This window comes from Plecotus auritus (assembly GCF_963455305.1).
Source record: "Plecotus auritus genome assembly, chromosome: 3".
In the NCBI taxonomy this organism is placed as follows: domain Eukaryota; kingdom Metazoa; phylum Chordata; class Mammalia; order Chiroptera; family Vespertilionidae; genus Plecotus; species Plecotus auritus.
This window is the reverse complement of record NC_137772.1, coordinates 187,243,072-187,258,427: the sequence shown is the minus strand read 5'-3', so window position 1 is coordinate 187,258,427 and position 15,356 is coordinate 187,243,072. Positions and strand designations below refer to the sequence as shown.

The 15,356-nt window shown below is 34.0% G+C and overlaps 2 protein-coding genes across 10 annotated transcripts in view; one reads left to right on the top strand and one right to left on the bottom strand.

Annotated features, from left to right (window-relative positions):
• The window catches only part of DNM1L (dynamin 1 like), a 46,646-nt gene extending 32,471 nt beyond the window's left edge, over nucleotides 1–14,175 (top strand). For 2 of the 8 annotated variants that reach the window (XM_080659831.1, XM_080659833.1), the window contains 13 exons: nucleotides 129–260; nucleotides 1,076–1,282; nucleotides 4,117–4,237; nucleotides 4,425–4,580; nucleotides 4,824–4,913; nucleotides 6,288–6,380; nucleotides 8,585–8,641; nucleotides 9,615–9,692; nucleotides 9,953–9,985; nucleotides 11,547–11,723; nucleotides 11,886–11,995; nucleotides 12,120–12,279; nucleotides 12,493–14,175. In XM_080659831.1, the coding sequence (XP_080515957.1) occupies nucleotides 129–260; nucleotides 1,076–1,282; nucleotides 4,117–4,237; nucleotides 4,425–4,580; nucleotides 4,824–4,913; nucleotides 6,288–6,380; nucleotides 8,585–8,641; nucleotides 9,615–9,692; nucleotides 9,953–9,985; nucleotides 11,547–11,723; nucleotides 11,886–11,995; nucleotides 12,120–12,279; nucleotides 12,493–12,549 (1,471 nt within the window). In that variant the 3' untranslated portion in view covers nucleotides 12,550–14,175. The remainder of the gene's footprint in view (nucleotides 1–128; nucleotides 261–1,075; nucleotides 1,283–4,116; nucleotides 4,238–4,424; nucleotides 4,581–4,823; nucleotides 4,914–6,287; nucleotides 6,381–8,584; nucleotides 8,642–9,614; nucleotides 9,693–9,952; nucleotides 9,986–11,546; nucleotides 11,724–11,885; nucleotides 11,996–12,119; nucleotides 12,280–12,492) is intronic. The other 6 variants (XM_080659835.1, XM_080659837.1, XM_080659832.1 and 3 more) reach the window with 3 other exon arrangements.
• Nucleotides 1–15,356, bottom strand: part of YARS2 (tyrosyl-tRNA synthetase 2) — a 49,561-nt gene that overhangs the window by 17,297 nt on the left and 16,908 nt on the right. The gene's annotated exons all lie outside the window — the stretch shown is intronic.

Below are 15,356 nucleotides of genomic sequence, written 5' to 3'. Positions count from 1 at the left end.
ACTAAACAATCCATGTCAGGCATTATGAACAATGCCTGGTGCTGCTATATCATCACCTTCATCATCCAAGGTACATAGAGAACCACAGTGGACTTCAGCTAAATAGTTTTATTATTTTTCAACCTTAGGAGTCAACTAGATATTAACAATAAGAAGAGTGTAACCGATTCAATCCGTGATGAATATGCTTTCCTTCAAAAGAAATATCCATCTCTGGCTAACAGAAATGGAACAAAGTATCTTGCTAGGACTTTAAACAGGTAATGTTTTTTACCTTTTGGAAAATGAGATGTTTTTCATTTGCCAATAGGTGTCTGAGACCTTTCATTTTCAGTTTCTTATATTTTCATAATGTTCTTGCATGTACAACTTCACTTTTTGTTTCTTGTACAATAGGTTCTTGTAATGTAGATGTCTTTTTATTGGGGTAGTTGGCATTAAATCATGTAGTCTAGGAATGCTAAAGTGAGTTTTGAAGTGTCTGAAATTTTTGACAATTTACTTTTGGTGATAGAACTAGATAGCTGATGACTTCAATTGCACTTTTGACTTCAAGAATTGAATTAAAATGTATAATTTTCGTATAATCTGTTCTTTAGCATATCTTTTAGTCCTATTCATAAAAATAATTTAAGCTATATACCTTAAATTCTGAATGCCCTCAGAGGGTAGAGGGATTGGAATACCTTTCTAAATAGTAGTCTAAGATTGCATCATTTCCTGACAAGACAAATTGACAGGTTTCCCCATTATTTGCATTTAAAAATATTTTTTAATTCTTAAAATCCTCACTTGAAGGGGATATGTTTGATTTTGAGAGAGAAACATTGATGTGAGAGAGAAACATCGATTGGTTGCCTCCCTTATGTGCCCCGATCTGGGATTAAACCCGCAACCTGACTATGTGTCCTGACTGGGAATCAAACCTGTTACCATTTTGTGTACGGGATGATGCTCCAAGCAACTGAGCCACACCAGACAGGTCTCCATTATTTGCATTTGTAAAATTTGACCTGCTTGGGTCTTCAAAATACACAGTTTTGCTTTAACATCCTTCCTTTTTAACCTTTGTTAGGTTACTAATGCATCACATCAGAGATTGTTTACCAGAGTTGAAGACAAGAATAAATGTTTTAGCTGCTCAATATCAGTCTCTTCTAAATAGCTATGGTGAACCTGTAGATGATAAAAGTGCTACTTTACTCCAGCTTATTACCAAATTTGCCACAGAATATTGTAATACTATTGAAGGAACTGCAAAATATATTGAAACTTCAGAGCTGTAAGTAAGAAATTTCTCTTATCAATTTGGCTGTTGGATAGGTTACTTTATCTTCTGTTACAGTAACAAGATAACTATGAGATTATTTGACTATGATTTATTACCTGTAAAACAGGAATATCATTTTGTAGAAATGATAGGATTCTATCTGATGTGTGTGTTAAAATTCTTTATAAATTATGTAACTAAAGTACAGTAAAAATTTCAGTTTTTTTACAAGACACACAAGAATATTTCATAATTTACCTTTTAAAATACTTGTTTTTTTGATACGCACTGCATAACTGTTCATGAAAAAATAAGAAAATGTAGATATGAAAAAAGAATAAAGCATAAAGACCAAATTACTCTTAATCCCATCGTCCAGAAATAATCCCTGCTGATTTTGGCATTAACCTAGACATTTCTCTATGCATCTGTAAAACATAAATATGCTTGTATTATATATATATCTTTAACAATCAGATGCTATATATGCTATTTTGGAGTTTCTTTAAATCAACATGTCAATATTATACGTTTGTATGATCAATCTTAGGATTTATACAGTATGTTATTTTTTAAATATCTATCATTTGTTGAACCATACTATTGATAGTTTGTTTTCAGTTACATATAAATATAAACAATGTTGTGACTGACTGTCTTTGGGGCAAGTATCCAAGTATACCCTTAGGATAAATTCCTAGAAGTAGATCAAAGGGTATGACATCCTCAGAGTCTCTTATTGCCATACTATTAATCAGTTTATTGTTTTACTATTAGCAGTATATAAGAATCTCCATTTCTATAAACTCTTTAGAAAAACTTTCATTTTGAAATAATTATAGCCTTCTAGGAAGTTGTAAGTGAATATATAGGGAGGTCCTATTTATTCTTCACCCTATCTCCCCCAGTGTTGCCATCTTGCATAACTGTAGCACATAACAAAATGAGAAAATGGACTTTGGTACAAACCCTAGATCATATTGAAATTCACCAATTATACATCTATTCGTGTGTGTATGTGTGTGTCTGTCTGCTTCTATGTAATTTTGTGTGATGCCACTGGCTTTTGTGATTTAATTCAATAGAGTATTTAATTATTGAATAGTTAGTATATGTATGGCATATGGAGGGAAATAAAGATTATTAAAATGAGCCTTTTAAAGAGTTTAGTGAGTAAGGCATGTCAAGGTAACATGAGACTTGATTAGATGACAACAGTTATTTTTATTTATATACTTATTAAATAGAATACATACCCAGAAAAGTACATATAATATACATGGAGTTCTGTAAATAGTTAATAAAGCAAATACCTTTGTAATCACCTAATCAAGCTTTTAGAACACTGAAGAGAGACCATTTACATTTCTTTCAGGGATTGAGAGAGCTCCCTCCTCAAGAATGCATTTGGGTTGGGCTCTGAATAGAATTTGGGAAGGCAGTAGGTAGAAGGGTGCTTTAGGCTTTGGAACAGTAAAGAATAATCCAGGATATATTTGGAGAATGGCATGTACAGTGATGGGACATAACAGGAGGTAAGACTTGAAAGGTACCGAAGAATAATAATGTGGAAAAGTTGAATATCTTCAGAATTTTTAGTCAGAGGGCTGTTTTAGAAGGATAATTCTGGTCATTATGAAAATTATGTGGAGAGGGAAAGGTTGGAGGCAGAAAGACCAATTACTGATAATTTTAACCATTTTCAGTGCCATTAATTACATAATCTATTTCCAAAATGTTTCACCTCCCCAACAGAAACACTGTTATCCATTTAAGTAATATAGCCTTGCTCCTCTCTCCCCCAGCTCCTGATAACCTCTAATTTACTTTGCCTCTTTGAATATGCCTATTCTAGATCTTTCATATAAGGGGGATCATATAACATTTGTCCTTCTGTGTCTGGATTATTTTATTTAGCATGTTAGGCTTTTATGTGGACTACTGTAAGGAAATAGTGAATAGTGATGGTGAAAATAGAAAGGGGTGATTTGGGGAGACATAAAGACATCTGCAGAATTTAACTGGACTTGGAAAAAAAATAGAAAGATAATACCAGGGGTTCTAGTTATTAAAATAAGAAACACAACATGCCTAGTACATAGGCCCAGAGATTTAATTTGTTTAAAGCAGGAGTAGGTAACCTATAGCAGCAGTCGCCAACTGGTGGTCCGTTGACCACTGGTGGTCCGTGAGGTCCGAAAGGTTGGCAACTGCTGAACTATAGCCCAGTGGTTCAAAATGATTTCTGAGTTTTTAAATGATTGGGAAAAAATTTTAAACAAGGGAAATTCAAATTTTAGTGTGCATAAGTTTTACTGGAACACAGCTGCTTATGTTTACATATTTTCTATAGCTGCTTTTGTGCTCAGTAGCAGAGTTGAGTAGGTGTGACAGACAATTATGGCCTGAAAAGCCTAAAATATTTATTATCTGGTACTTTATAGAAAAAGTTTGCTGAACTCTACTCTGGATTGTGAATAAACAGAAATAAGTAATATACTGTTTCTTGTCCTTAAGGAGTACTCATATCTAGTTGAAGAAAACTAGGGCAGAGAAAAGATGTTTAATAGTTATCAGAACTGGTGTTTCCTGACAGAACAGCTTTGTGTGTGTGTGTGAGAATGCCTTTCATGAAATGACTCCCCTATAAAAAAACAACCATAGAAACTGGTTCACAATGGAGTTAAGGACACATGGAAATAACAATGGTCTAAATGTAATTATTTCTCCGAGACTTTCTCAGAAGATGAGTCAAGCTTAAAGCTTATAGAAAGACTTCTAACTTGCAGCTTCTTTCCCTTTTAGTAATACTAGAAACCATATAGTTCATTGTCATTGCCTTTCAGATGCGGTGGTGCTAGAATCTGTTACATTTTCCATGAGACTTTTGGGAGAACTTTAGAATCTGTTGACCCACTAGGTGGCCTTAACACTATTGACATATTGACTGCTATTAGAAATGCTACTGTGAGTATGTTTAACTCAGAATTTTTTGAAATGAGGTTAAACTTTTTTTTTAAAACCCATATTGTACAGCTTATTTTGCTCTTTTAGATGTAATTTCATGAAAAATACCAAAATGTGATTCATTTTAACCTTTGGGAAGAACTAAAATGGTATGTAGAGATAAGAGCTTGAAATTTAATTTTTTTAGGGTCCTCGTCCAGCTTTGTTTGTGCCTGAAGTTTCATTTGAGTTACTGGTCAAGCGGCAGATCAAACGCCTGGAAGAGCCGAGCCTCCGCTGTGTGGAGCTGGTTCATGAGGAAATGCAAAGGATTATTCAGCACTGCAGCAATTACAGTACCCAGGTGACTGAGAAATGGAACAGGCTCAGAGTCAGTAGAAAAAGACATGATAGTGGTTTCAGGGGTGGAAGGAAATATATAAATAAGATGGGCTATAAGTTAAAATATGCAGTTCCCATCTCTAAAAGTGGTTTGAAATCGTATATTTAAATGTAGCTTCCAATCTAATTCATTATTTCAGTGATTACTTTATTTCCCTTTAAACAAAAGAGACAGTTATATTTTTCCTTCTTCTACCATCTATAGGAGCTGTTGCGGTTTCCTAAACTTCATGATGCCATAGTTGAAGTAGTGACTTGTCTTCTTCGTAAACGGTTGCCAGTCACAAATGAAATGGTGAGCTATTATTTCACAAATCACCACTGTAGTTACTGATAATAAAAATGTTTTTGTACAGCATTATGATTAGAGATTAGGCGTAATGTTTCCCAGTGTATTGTGAAGGGGGAAATAAAGTGAAATTTAGTCTTATTTCAAAGGAAATTTCAATAATTCTGATACAAAGTGTATTTTTCTTCATATTTTAATCATTAGTCTGCAGCCACAGGTTTTCATGACAAGTGAATTATTGAGGTTTATGAATAGCTTTGTTGTTATGTTGAACACTGATCTAATAGAAAGTTAGTTTTATCTGAGCCTTTATAGCAAGCTCTTATTTTAACTCTGATTTGTCCACTTCTACAGTGTGCTTGTTTAATGACCTAACACTTTAATATCATGGTTGCTTGCGTTAATTTTGTGTGTTGCTGCTTATCCTTTAAAATGAAAATGCTGAAATTCATAGAAAAACATGTGAAAAACAACAACAATGTGAAATTGCCCTTGGCCTGGGGTTTGTTTTTTGTTTTCTTTTCTGATTACTAAAAGTGCCTTAGGATCCTCTTGGCTGAGGATGGCAAGCCCCGAAGGAGGTTCACTGAGAGGACAAAAGCATCCTTGGAAATAGAAAATGTTAGTGTTGCTAATTTTCCCCGAGCAAGCATGACCCCCAGGTCATCTGAAACTACCCACTCAAGTCACAGAATCATTGGAATTTCATTTGAATAGATCTTTTTCACCTGGTTCTTGACCTTTTAGTGCTGTTCTGATACCTGACATTTGTCAGGACAGTGCAGATGAAGTTACTTTAATCTCTCTGCAGTACTGAGGTTAAATTATTTTCAACCTTCCTTTTTTATTATTGTCCCACTAGAATTTTGAACCCCATGTAATTTATAATATTTAAACTAGGTGCTTCATAATTAAGATTAATTAATCATTACCTCAGGTCTTTAAATGTATTCTTCACCATGAAGTTATCTTTATATCTGGTTATGAAATGTTTTTTAAGTTGAACCTGACCTAAAACTTTGACTTGGAATAGTGAACAGTCTGAGGTTTTAATACCAAACTTCATTAAGCTTTGGAACTTAGATTTGCATAAGGTAGGTAACATTTTTCCCTAACAAAATACTTCTAACTACCTTAATCATCCCTGCCCCCTTCTCCAGAAATGCAATCTCAGATGCTGAAATAAAAATAATTCAAAAGATAGAGCAAATTATTATTTGGCATAAGATTTATCAGTTTGGGTATAATTCTCAGATATTTATTTAGGCATCAGTTGCCTATAATTTTTTTAGAATTATCTGTTTAATAAATTGTATATATGTAGTTTCTTAAAATAAGTTGGCATATTTTTGTATATAGCCTAATTTTATTTTTTTCTAGGTCCATAACTTAGTGGCAATTGAATTGGCTTATATCAACACAAAACATCCAGATTTTGCTGATGCTTGTGGGCTAATGAACAATAATATAGAGGTAAATACAATTCGAATGATCATTTTTGAGGAAAAAAAAATCTGTTAATTCAGTTGTATCAAATATATTGAGCGTGGGGTAACTATAAAATATACCTGTACCATATTATTGTCTGTTATATGCTAAACAGTATGCCAAGGGTTTTATATTCTTAAATTTAATTCTCAAAACCACCTGGAGGCATTATTCTCATTTTCTGCTTATGAAACTGTAACTCAGAGAATCTGAGTTTCATTGCTTTAGTGTTGAAGAACCTAGCTCCACTTCATTAACTGTTGTTGCAGTTTATTCAGGTTGAAGTGCATAAAACAGTGAATGTTTAAAAATTGTTCTCATTTGGCTCTGAAAGCTGTGAGAGAAACATTCCAAGATTTACTGCATTATAGTAAATTTGGAAAAGCAGAGTACTCTTTTCCCTGGGATGGCTGCATTTCATGGATCTTTTTTTTTCCATTTGAGGTTAATGTAGCAATTACATAAGACCTCAGATGGAGCCAAGGCTGGTAGATAACCTGGCATCAAATGGGCAACCGATTTGATGCTATTTTTCTCTGCCGCTTTTATCCAAGAACAGTAAATTTTTCTACTATTCCTTAATACAGTAGGACCTCACAGTTCCCTTCTGTATCAAATTTCCTCTTACGTATATGGATGAAAAGAATTTAATAAATGTGGAATTTGGGAAATGGGAGGGTACCCTGGGTTATGACTTCAACCCTTTGGTTAAACTAACAGATGAGGAACCAGAGATGCACAGATGTAACAGCTGTTACTTTAGTGCCTACTTTGCTGGGCACTGTTGGAGGAAACAAGCAACTTCTCGTTAACAGGTACAGGGAACTGGTTATTAGCCACTTAGCTGAAGTGACTCCTGTTGTCAGAAAAATTCTAAAGTGCACATGAGTAAGGCCTTTAAGTTAAACACTGGGAAAGTAGACTAGATAACAGTTATGTTAAAATTAGCATGTGGACACTATATTAGGATAAGGATTCAGTTATTGTAGCATTGAAACCAACTTCATGTAAAATTGTGTCGAAGTTTTTGTAATTACAGATAAGGTCATTTATGATATGATTTCATTCTGATCAGTATTTTTCTACAAGTGAGTATATCTCTGGTTTTAATGACTCTGCACCAAAGAACTTAATGTGACTATTCTCATTTAATCTTTACAATAACCCCATGAGAGTAGATCGATGGTGACCTGTACAGTTATTAACAAAGCAAGGAAGCCATGACTGTTGGGCTATAGGCTAGCTAAGGTCGGAACTTTTTGGTAACAGACTAGGGTGAGAATATCTGGTCATTGGATTTCCCTGCCTTTTGCTTTGTGTCCCTCTTCAAAATGTACATTTTAATGTGTTAACTTAATCCCTCCCATGGGAAAAAAAATGGAAATGGGTTAAATTTAAGTCAGAAAATTTTATTAGCCACAAAACATCATTGTGAAGCTTTAATAACTTTAAATTTTTTGCAAGTTTGAGAGTATTCATGAAATGCTCTCTATTTAGCAACAATTTTAACTAATGCTTTCCTGTTATATTTGATGCTGCCTGTGAGAGTCATTAATACCCCATCCTTATATATTTTCATAGTCTTGCACCTATCATGGTGCTTGACATATAGGTGTTTATTCAGTACCTATTGATTTGAATGTAACAGAGTTTCTTTAGCTACTTGTACTAGAGTTACTTTGATATTAGCAAACTAGAAGAGTGGGCAGTTAATCTGTTAAATCAGCCAGGTTACCGAAAGGACTGTCAGTTTTCAACACTACATTTATATTCTGGAGAAGGGTTAGGGCAAAGAAAATGAACCATTCTTAAAGGATAACCTTTACCACAGATATTTCTAAAACATGCGGTTTTGTGTGTGGGAGTTGTAAGCATATAACACAAATATTATATTTCATGAGATTCAATCCATGGCCCCTCATATTAGAATCCCCAGTACAAGGGAGCCACTGTTACTGACAATTGTATTGTGTCCCTCAGGTGTTGGGGCAGAAAAAAAAAGATTGAGAAGCATTGGGTTAAGTGATTTGTTTGTTTTAAAATGTAATTATGGCATGAGTTCCAACAGTGAGAGGATATACTGTAAGTTATTCCACACTTTTCAATTAAGCTGAACATTTTTTAGTAGGCTTATATCTCAGTGCTCTGATAATCACTTTTTTTTTTTTTTGCTTGGTTGTGTTTTATAGGAACAAAGGAGAAACAGGCTAGCAAGAGAATTGCCTTCAACTGTATCACGAGATAAGGTAAAAACAACTTTTAAAGCTTAGCCCTATTTTGCAAAGATGGATTGGTAAGCCTCAGAATATTACTCCTTGGACTAATTTTTTCTTTTTCTCCCTTCAATATTCTGTTGGCGCTATTTCATTCTTTGAGTATAGGTATACAAGTTTAAAAAAGGCTTTGAACAATTTAAAGATAATGGTATTTTTACAGAGAACAGGTTGATGGCTGCCTGAGGGGACAGGGGTTGCGGAGTTGGGTGAAAAGGTGAAGGGACTGAGAGGTGCAGATTGTTAGTCACAAAATAGTCTTGGGAATGTGAAGTACAGCGTAGGTATATAGTCAATAATATTGTAAAACTATGTATGGTGCCAGGTGGGTACTGGAAATATTGGGGAACTCATACTTTACAAAAAGTATGATTGTCTAACCACCATGCTGTACACCTGAAACTATTATAAGATAATACTGAATGTAAACTGGAATTGAAAAATAAAATTTAAAAATCAAACATATTTTTAATGCATAAAGGTGGATTTTAAGTGTCTAGCCTCATTTTTTTTAAAAATTCACATAGATTTTATCAACTTTGTAAAATTAGTTGAAATGACTAATGACTTTATTATAACAGGAAGGCTTTTTGGAGAGGGAGACAACAATATGCACATAACAGGTTAATACCTGCAATAGTTACATGTATAAAAATCCAATATCTCGAATTCTTTACCAGAAAAGATCTTACCAAATTCCAAAACTAAAAATGAAATTTTTAGATTTGGACTTTCCTTAGGTATGCATCTGAAAAAAGCCTTTAACAAAGGTGACATTAGTACAAGAAATAAGGCAGAATAAACATTAATTTTATGTCCCATGATTACTTTTGTTTTTCATGTTACTTTATTATTTTGATACAGACGGGAAAATTCACATTTATAGAATGTTTCTGAATGCATTTTGGCATCCTTGATTTTTTTTCCCTGCATTTTTTGCCTTTAGTCTTCTAAAGCTCCAAGTGCTTTGGCACCTGCCTCCCAGGAGCCCTCCCCTGCTGCTTCTGCTGAGGCTGATGGCAAGGTCTGTTCTGATTCTTAGTCTAAGCCTGCATGCCTAGTTGTTTGGTTCAACATAATCATCTGAAAACAGTACACTGAAAAACAGAATATTAATATGGGCTATATATAACAATGTATATTTATAAAATGCTTTTGCTTGCAATATAGAAAATGCATACAGAAAAAGAAGTTAAAGAGGAAATTTTCTGCACTTTGACTTTCAAGCCATTGATAATGAAATTTTGCTTGTTAAACTGCATGTTTTAACATATCTTTTAACAGTTAATTCAGGACAGCAGAAGAGAAACTAAAAATGTGAGTCTTGCTTCAGAATGGCAATGTTGGTTCTCACTGAAACACTGTTTCAAAACCATTGAAGAACCTGTCTGTACAGTGGCATCTAACTCCTTGTCTGTGTTATGTCTTTAATGTTGCTTTTATCTAACTAATCCCTTTAAGATGGCATTAATTCTAGTTTTAATGTTGTTTTAAATAATAACAATAATAGGCTTTCCCACTGTTTTCTGTTACCTTTGAGAATAGTTTTGAATTTAATATTCTGGTTGGGAATTAAGATTCCAGAGATGGAAATTATACTTTTGGGTATTTCTGAGATCTGTCCAGTACTAATGGGTAATCCTCTCATGCTTCCATTCAGTTTACACTTGTCCCCCTATATATGTAGCTTAACATAAGCCTCAACAGCTTAAGCACATTAATACAAATGGAGACTTCGAGAGTTTGAGACTTGTTGATTCCTGATAACCTTTTTAGGGGGAAATTATTAATCTGTAAATTTCAGAACTATTCATCCGGTTATTCTGCCACTTGGCTCCTTTCTTTATTGTCCAGATTTAAGGTTCTGAACTGCAAATAAAACCTGATAAATGTCTTCTCTCAGCCCACTGTGCTTCGACCTTAAGAGAACCATCTAACATATAAGTCATTGCTTGTTATTTTACTCATGGCATCACCCTGAATTTGCTTACTTAAGATTTTATGTTATACCATTCATGTATAGTTAACAGACATTTTAAAATTAATGTGTAAATATACTGCCTATATTTAGATAAAGCTCATCTTAATTAACAGATAAATTTGGGTCAGAATAATACCCAAAACTGACCATAACACTCAATTTTCTATTGTTTATATAAGCCATTTTAATTTCTACCTATAAATTTTGGTTGTCACTTTAGAGTCTAAGATCTTAAAGAGCATCTGATCTCTTAAATGTTGATGAATTACTATTTTTCTCATTTTCCTAGTCATTTTTCTTTGAGAAATAAAGGTGAAAAACAGTTGTGATTAATGGTAGCACTAGATTTCTTTCAGTAGATCCTTTCTTAAGGATATAGATATCAAGGGAACCTGTGTGTGTGTCACATTTTAGGCAGCTTAAAGTCACTAAGAATCATGGGTATATTCTTGTTTCATTAAAAAAGTCTCTACTTTTATCTTACGATATTTTGACTAAATCTAAAGTAACTTGAGTTCTTAGAACTTTTGGAGAGATCGTAGTTCAACAGTAGTTAGGTTACTTTGCAGAAATTAAGCTGAGTGGTAGTTCTATTTTTCCTTGTGCTTTTAATAAGCAGTCTTGTTTTTAAGGGCATCTTATACTTTTTTCTACAATCTAGTGTAAGAGGGTTTGGAAAAAAGGAAAAACTTGGAAAAGCTAGCAAATGCTAAAAGAAGGTCATACATGCCACCCCATCTTTCTGACCTGTTATACCTCCAGCTGGATACTGGATGTGTGTTCGCCTTGACTGCTGTCAAAGAAAATGAACTCTGTTTAGTTATGGTTAGATCTAATATGGTTGGTAGAGATTTTGGAGCATATGGTGTGTGCGTTTTTTTTGGTTTTTTTTTTTAGGTTTTATCTGGAGGTGGTGGGGTTGGAGATGCTGTTCAAGAACCAACAACAGGCAACTGGAGAGGAATGCTAAAAACTTCAAAAGCTGAAGAGTTATTAGCTGAAGAAAAATCAAAACCAATTCCAATTATGCCAGCTAGTCCACAAAAAGGCCATGCTGTGAATCTGCTGGATGTGGTAAGCCGTGAGAATTTGGTTGAGGGCTAATAAGATAATTACTAGGAAAACACTATAAAAGACAAAAGGAACTAAAAGTCTCAAAAAATCAATGAATTTTGAATGCCAAACATTGTGATTTCAAAATGACACAAAAGTAGTATTTTTCCCCATCTCATTTAGCCGGTTCCTGTTGCACGCAAACTTTCTGCCCGTGAGCAGCGAGATTGTGAAGTTATTGAACGACTCATCAAATCTTACTTTCTTATTGTCAGAAAGAATATTCAAGACAGGTTAGTAGTACATGATGTGAATCAGATTGCTGGATGATTTTGATCTGTTTTGAAAATTCATGCATTTAAAAATTTTTTAGGTTTTTATTCTCAATCAAATGGATCATCTTGTTTTGTTTTGCAGTGTGCCAAAGGCAGTAATGCATTTTTTGGTTAATCATGTGAAAGATACTCTTCAGAGTGAGTTAGTAGGGCAGCTGTATAAATCATCCTTATTGGATGATCTTCTGACTGAATCTGAAGACATGGCACAACGTAGGAAAGAAGCAGCTGATATGCTAAAGGTATTCCTGTGACTTTATTTAAACATCTGTTTAAAATGCATTCTGATTCTTGAGTACAACTATGGTCTTCATATGATGTTGGTAATAGATTAGAGTCCAGACAGATACTGGTTAGTATAAATCAACCACATAATAGAGAGATTACCGACATAATTCAGGTTCTTTGCTATTATAAATGTGAATTTGTAATTTTTTTAATCTTCTTTAATGCAGGCATTACAAGGAGCAGGTCAAATTATTGCTGAAATCAGAGAGACTCATCTTTGGTGAAGAGAACTACATAATACTGAGACTTTGTTGACTCAAAAATTACTGCCTATTTTATTTATGAACTTCTGTGTATTGCAATGGTATGAACTGCTCATATGAAGACTGGCTATACACTGAAAATTGTACTCTGTATTACAGAATGAAATCACACACTTAATCCAAATAAATGGCTGTTTCTAAAGTTTCCCAATATATATAAAATACATCAAGTCTTTCTTGTGATAGTTTCATTTGAACTTAAAAAGAAATGCTAATGTTCTCACTGTACAAGCAGCTTACCTGTGTAATCTGTTAGTAGTCTTAAACCTGCTGCCATAGGCCTTCAAAAAGAATGCACCAAGACATTTCATACGACTGTACTGCATGCATTATATAAGCTGATCTGGCTTTGAAAGATGCGGGTTGACAAGTTACTCATAGTCACTGTATTACACCTGTCCTTATTAGTTCTATCTCTGCAACCTTTGATGTGTTAGAAAGTTGGATGCACAGAGGATCTGTAACAATGACAACGATGCAGTGTGCATAACGTGTAGCCACAGAGCCCTTCCACTTCTGGGTCCACATTGCCCTAGTGCATTAAAATATCTGATTCTTACTTAAACCTAGAAGCATGAACTACATTTTCCTGTATTAAAAACAACCACCTAGACTTGGTTATATAGTGAGACTTGGTGATGACCAGTTCCTTTTGGTTTTTAGAGGTTCTAAAAAAATTCAGATATATCTTAAAATTGCGGTACTTAAAACCAAATACTGTGCTAGATCAGTTAAGTATTAGATGGTAATCATTACTTTTGCTTCACACCAGCAAAATTAGAAGTGTGAAAATACTGGTGGAGCCTTATTTTTAAAAAACCATGCTGAAACATACACTCCTAATGGCTTATAGACAACTAATTTGCATTCAGGAGCTTGGGAGTGAGGTTTAGAACATACCTTTTATTAAAATTCCTCAGGTGATTTTTGATATGAATTACATTATAACTATTAAGATAATGGTCAAAATTCTCAAGGCATCTAGCAGATATTAACATTTCTTTTTAAGTTACAATATTTATGAAGGACTATTGGCAATATGAATATATCTGTTAACTGTAGGTACCCATTTACTAAAAAATAACAGGCTCACCAATTTATCTCAAACATAAAAAAACCCAGATTCAGAACTGGTTAGAATACATGGTACCAAAATGTTTGTTAGTGCACTTTAAAATCATTCGGCCATCTTTAAACATTAGCTTTGAATTATACCCATCCATGATTTACTTTAGACAGATAACTACCGTTTTAGCCTTTTGAATTTATAAAGGGAAAAGAAAACCCTTCTAATGCATCTTTCTCCAGTATATCAAACATTTCCGATTAAAAAATGTTCCCTATAAAGACATGCTATGGTAATGCACTTTCTAGTACTACATACCTTGTACAAAGAAAAACAGGCAAGAAAGGTGTGGCAAGAGAAAACTTTTGTTGGCTCTAAACTGGGTGAAGTTCTGAAATGTGGAGATGATCTATGACATTTATAATGGATACCTGTATGTTCTTGCTGTGTAAATAAAATTGCTGATATGAAATGACATTAAAGTTTATCAATAAATGAATTCTTCCTCACTTTACTCCCAGAAAAAGGTTTAAACTCTAGCTTTTTAACTTATAAATCTAATGCAGTGTAGACTGTATTATTAGATTCTAACAATTCACTGAAGAATTATTACATCTCCATTTTTGCATATAAAGACAGTGACTTGCTCTAAGTAATCCAGGTAGCAAATGGCTAGAACTTGAACATTAAAGCCACTCTTTGCTGCCTATAAGGTTTTCTAGAGTATATTTGGTTATGAACCATTCTGTATATTTGTGCCTTTCACTTGATCCTCAGGGAAATGGATTTGTCATATGTAGAAATTTAAGTTCTGGAGATTTAATTTGCCTAAACTATGTAGAACTTAACTAAGTCTTGATAAGAAATCTTTTAAATTTGACCTGAAAACTTCCATTACCTGAGTATCTTTTGATATTCTCATATAATTGGATAGTTGGTATAACATAATATTTGCCTCTTTTACTTCTTTGGTTAAGTTTTCAGTTTATCTCAAGTTGTAATCTGGTGTGGGACAGAAGCTGAAACTTAAAACTAATTTAAGTTCTTAAATTTTTTTTAAAAATATATTTTTATTGATTTCTTACAGAGAGGAAGGGAGAGGGATAGAGAGTTAGAAACATCGATGAGAGACATCGATCAGCTGCCTCCTGCACGCCCCCCACTGGGGATGTGCCCGCAACCCAGGTACATGCCCTTGACCGGAATTGAACCTGGGACCCTTCAGTCCACAGGCCGACACTCTATCCACTGAGCCAAGCCGGTCAGGGCAAAGTTCTTAAATTTATAAAATATTGCTACCTTAGTAGTTTGACAAAATAAGGCGGTGAGTAAATTTAGTTCCATTGAAACACAGGTAAGGGAATGGAAAATAATTAGAAACTTTCTGAAAACTCAAGTACTGATTTTTAATCTTTTCTTTGAAAATAAACTATTTCTATTGTTTCTAATGCCAGTTATGGCTATCTAATTTTTCTCTTTTTAAAGAAGAACTATATTTGGTTTCTAAACAAAAATCAGTTTCCAGTACTAGATTTTGCATTTCTAATGTGGATGCTAGAGGCACTGCTGGTTTTGATACAGACACTAGCGAGATCAGTTAGATATATATACTTGATATAAAAGTATCTGCAATTCCTTATATTACCTCTTTTTCATTGTTCCCCCTCATGTCCAGGAAGGAGAGCAAGATAGGATTGGAAAG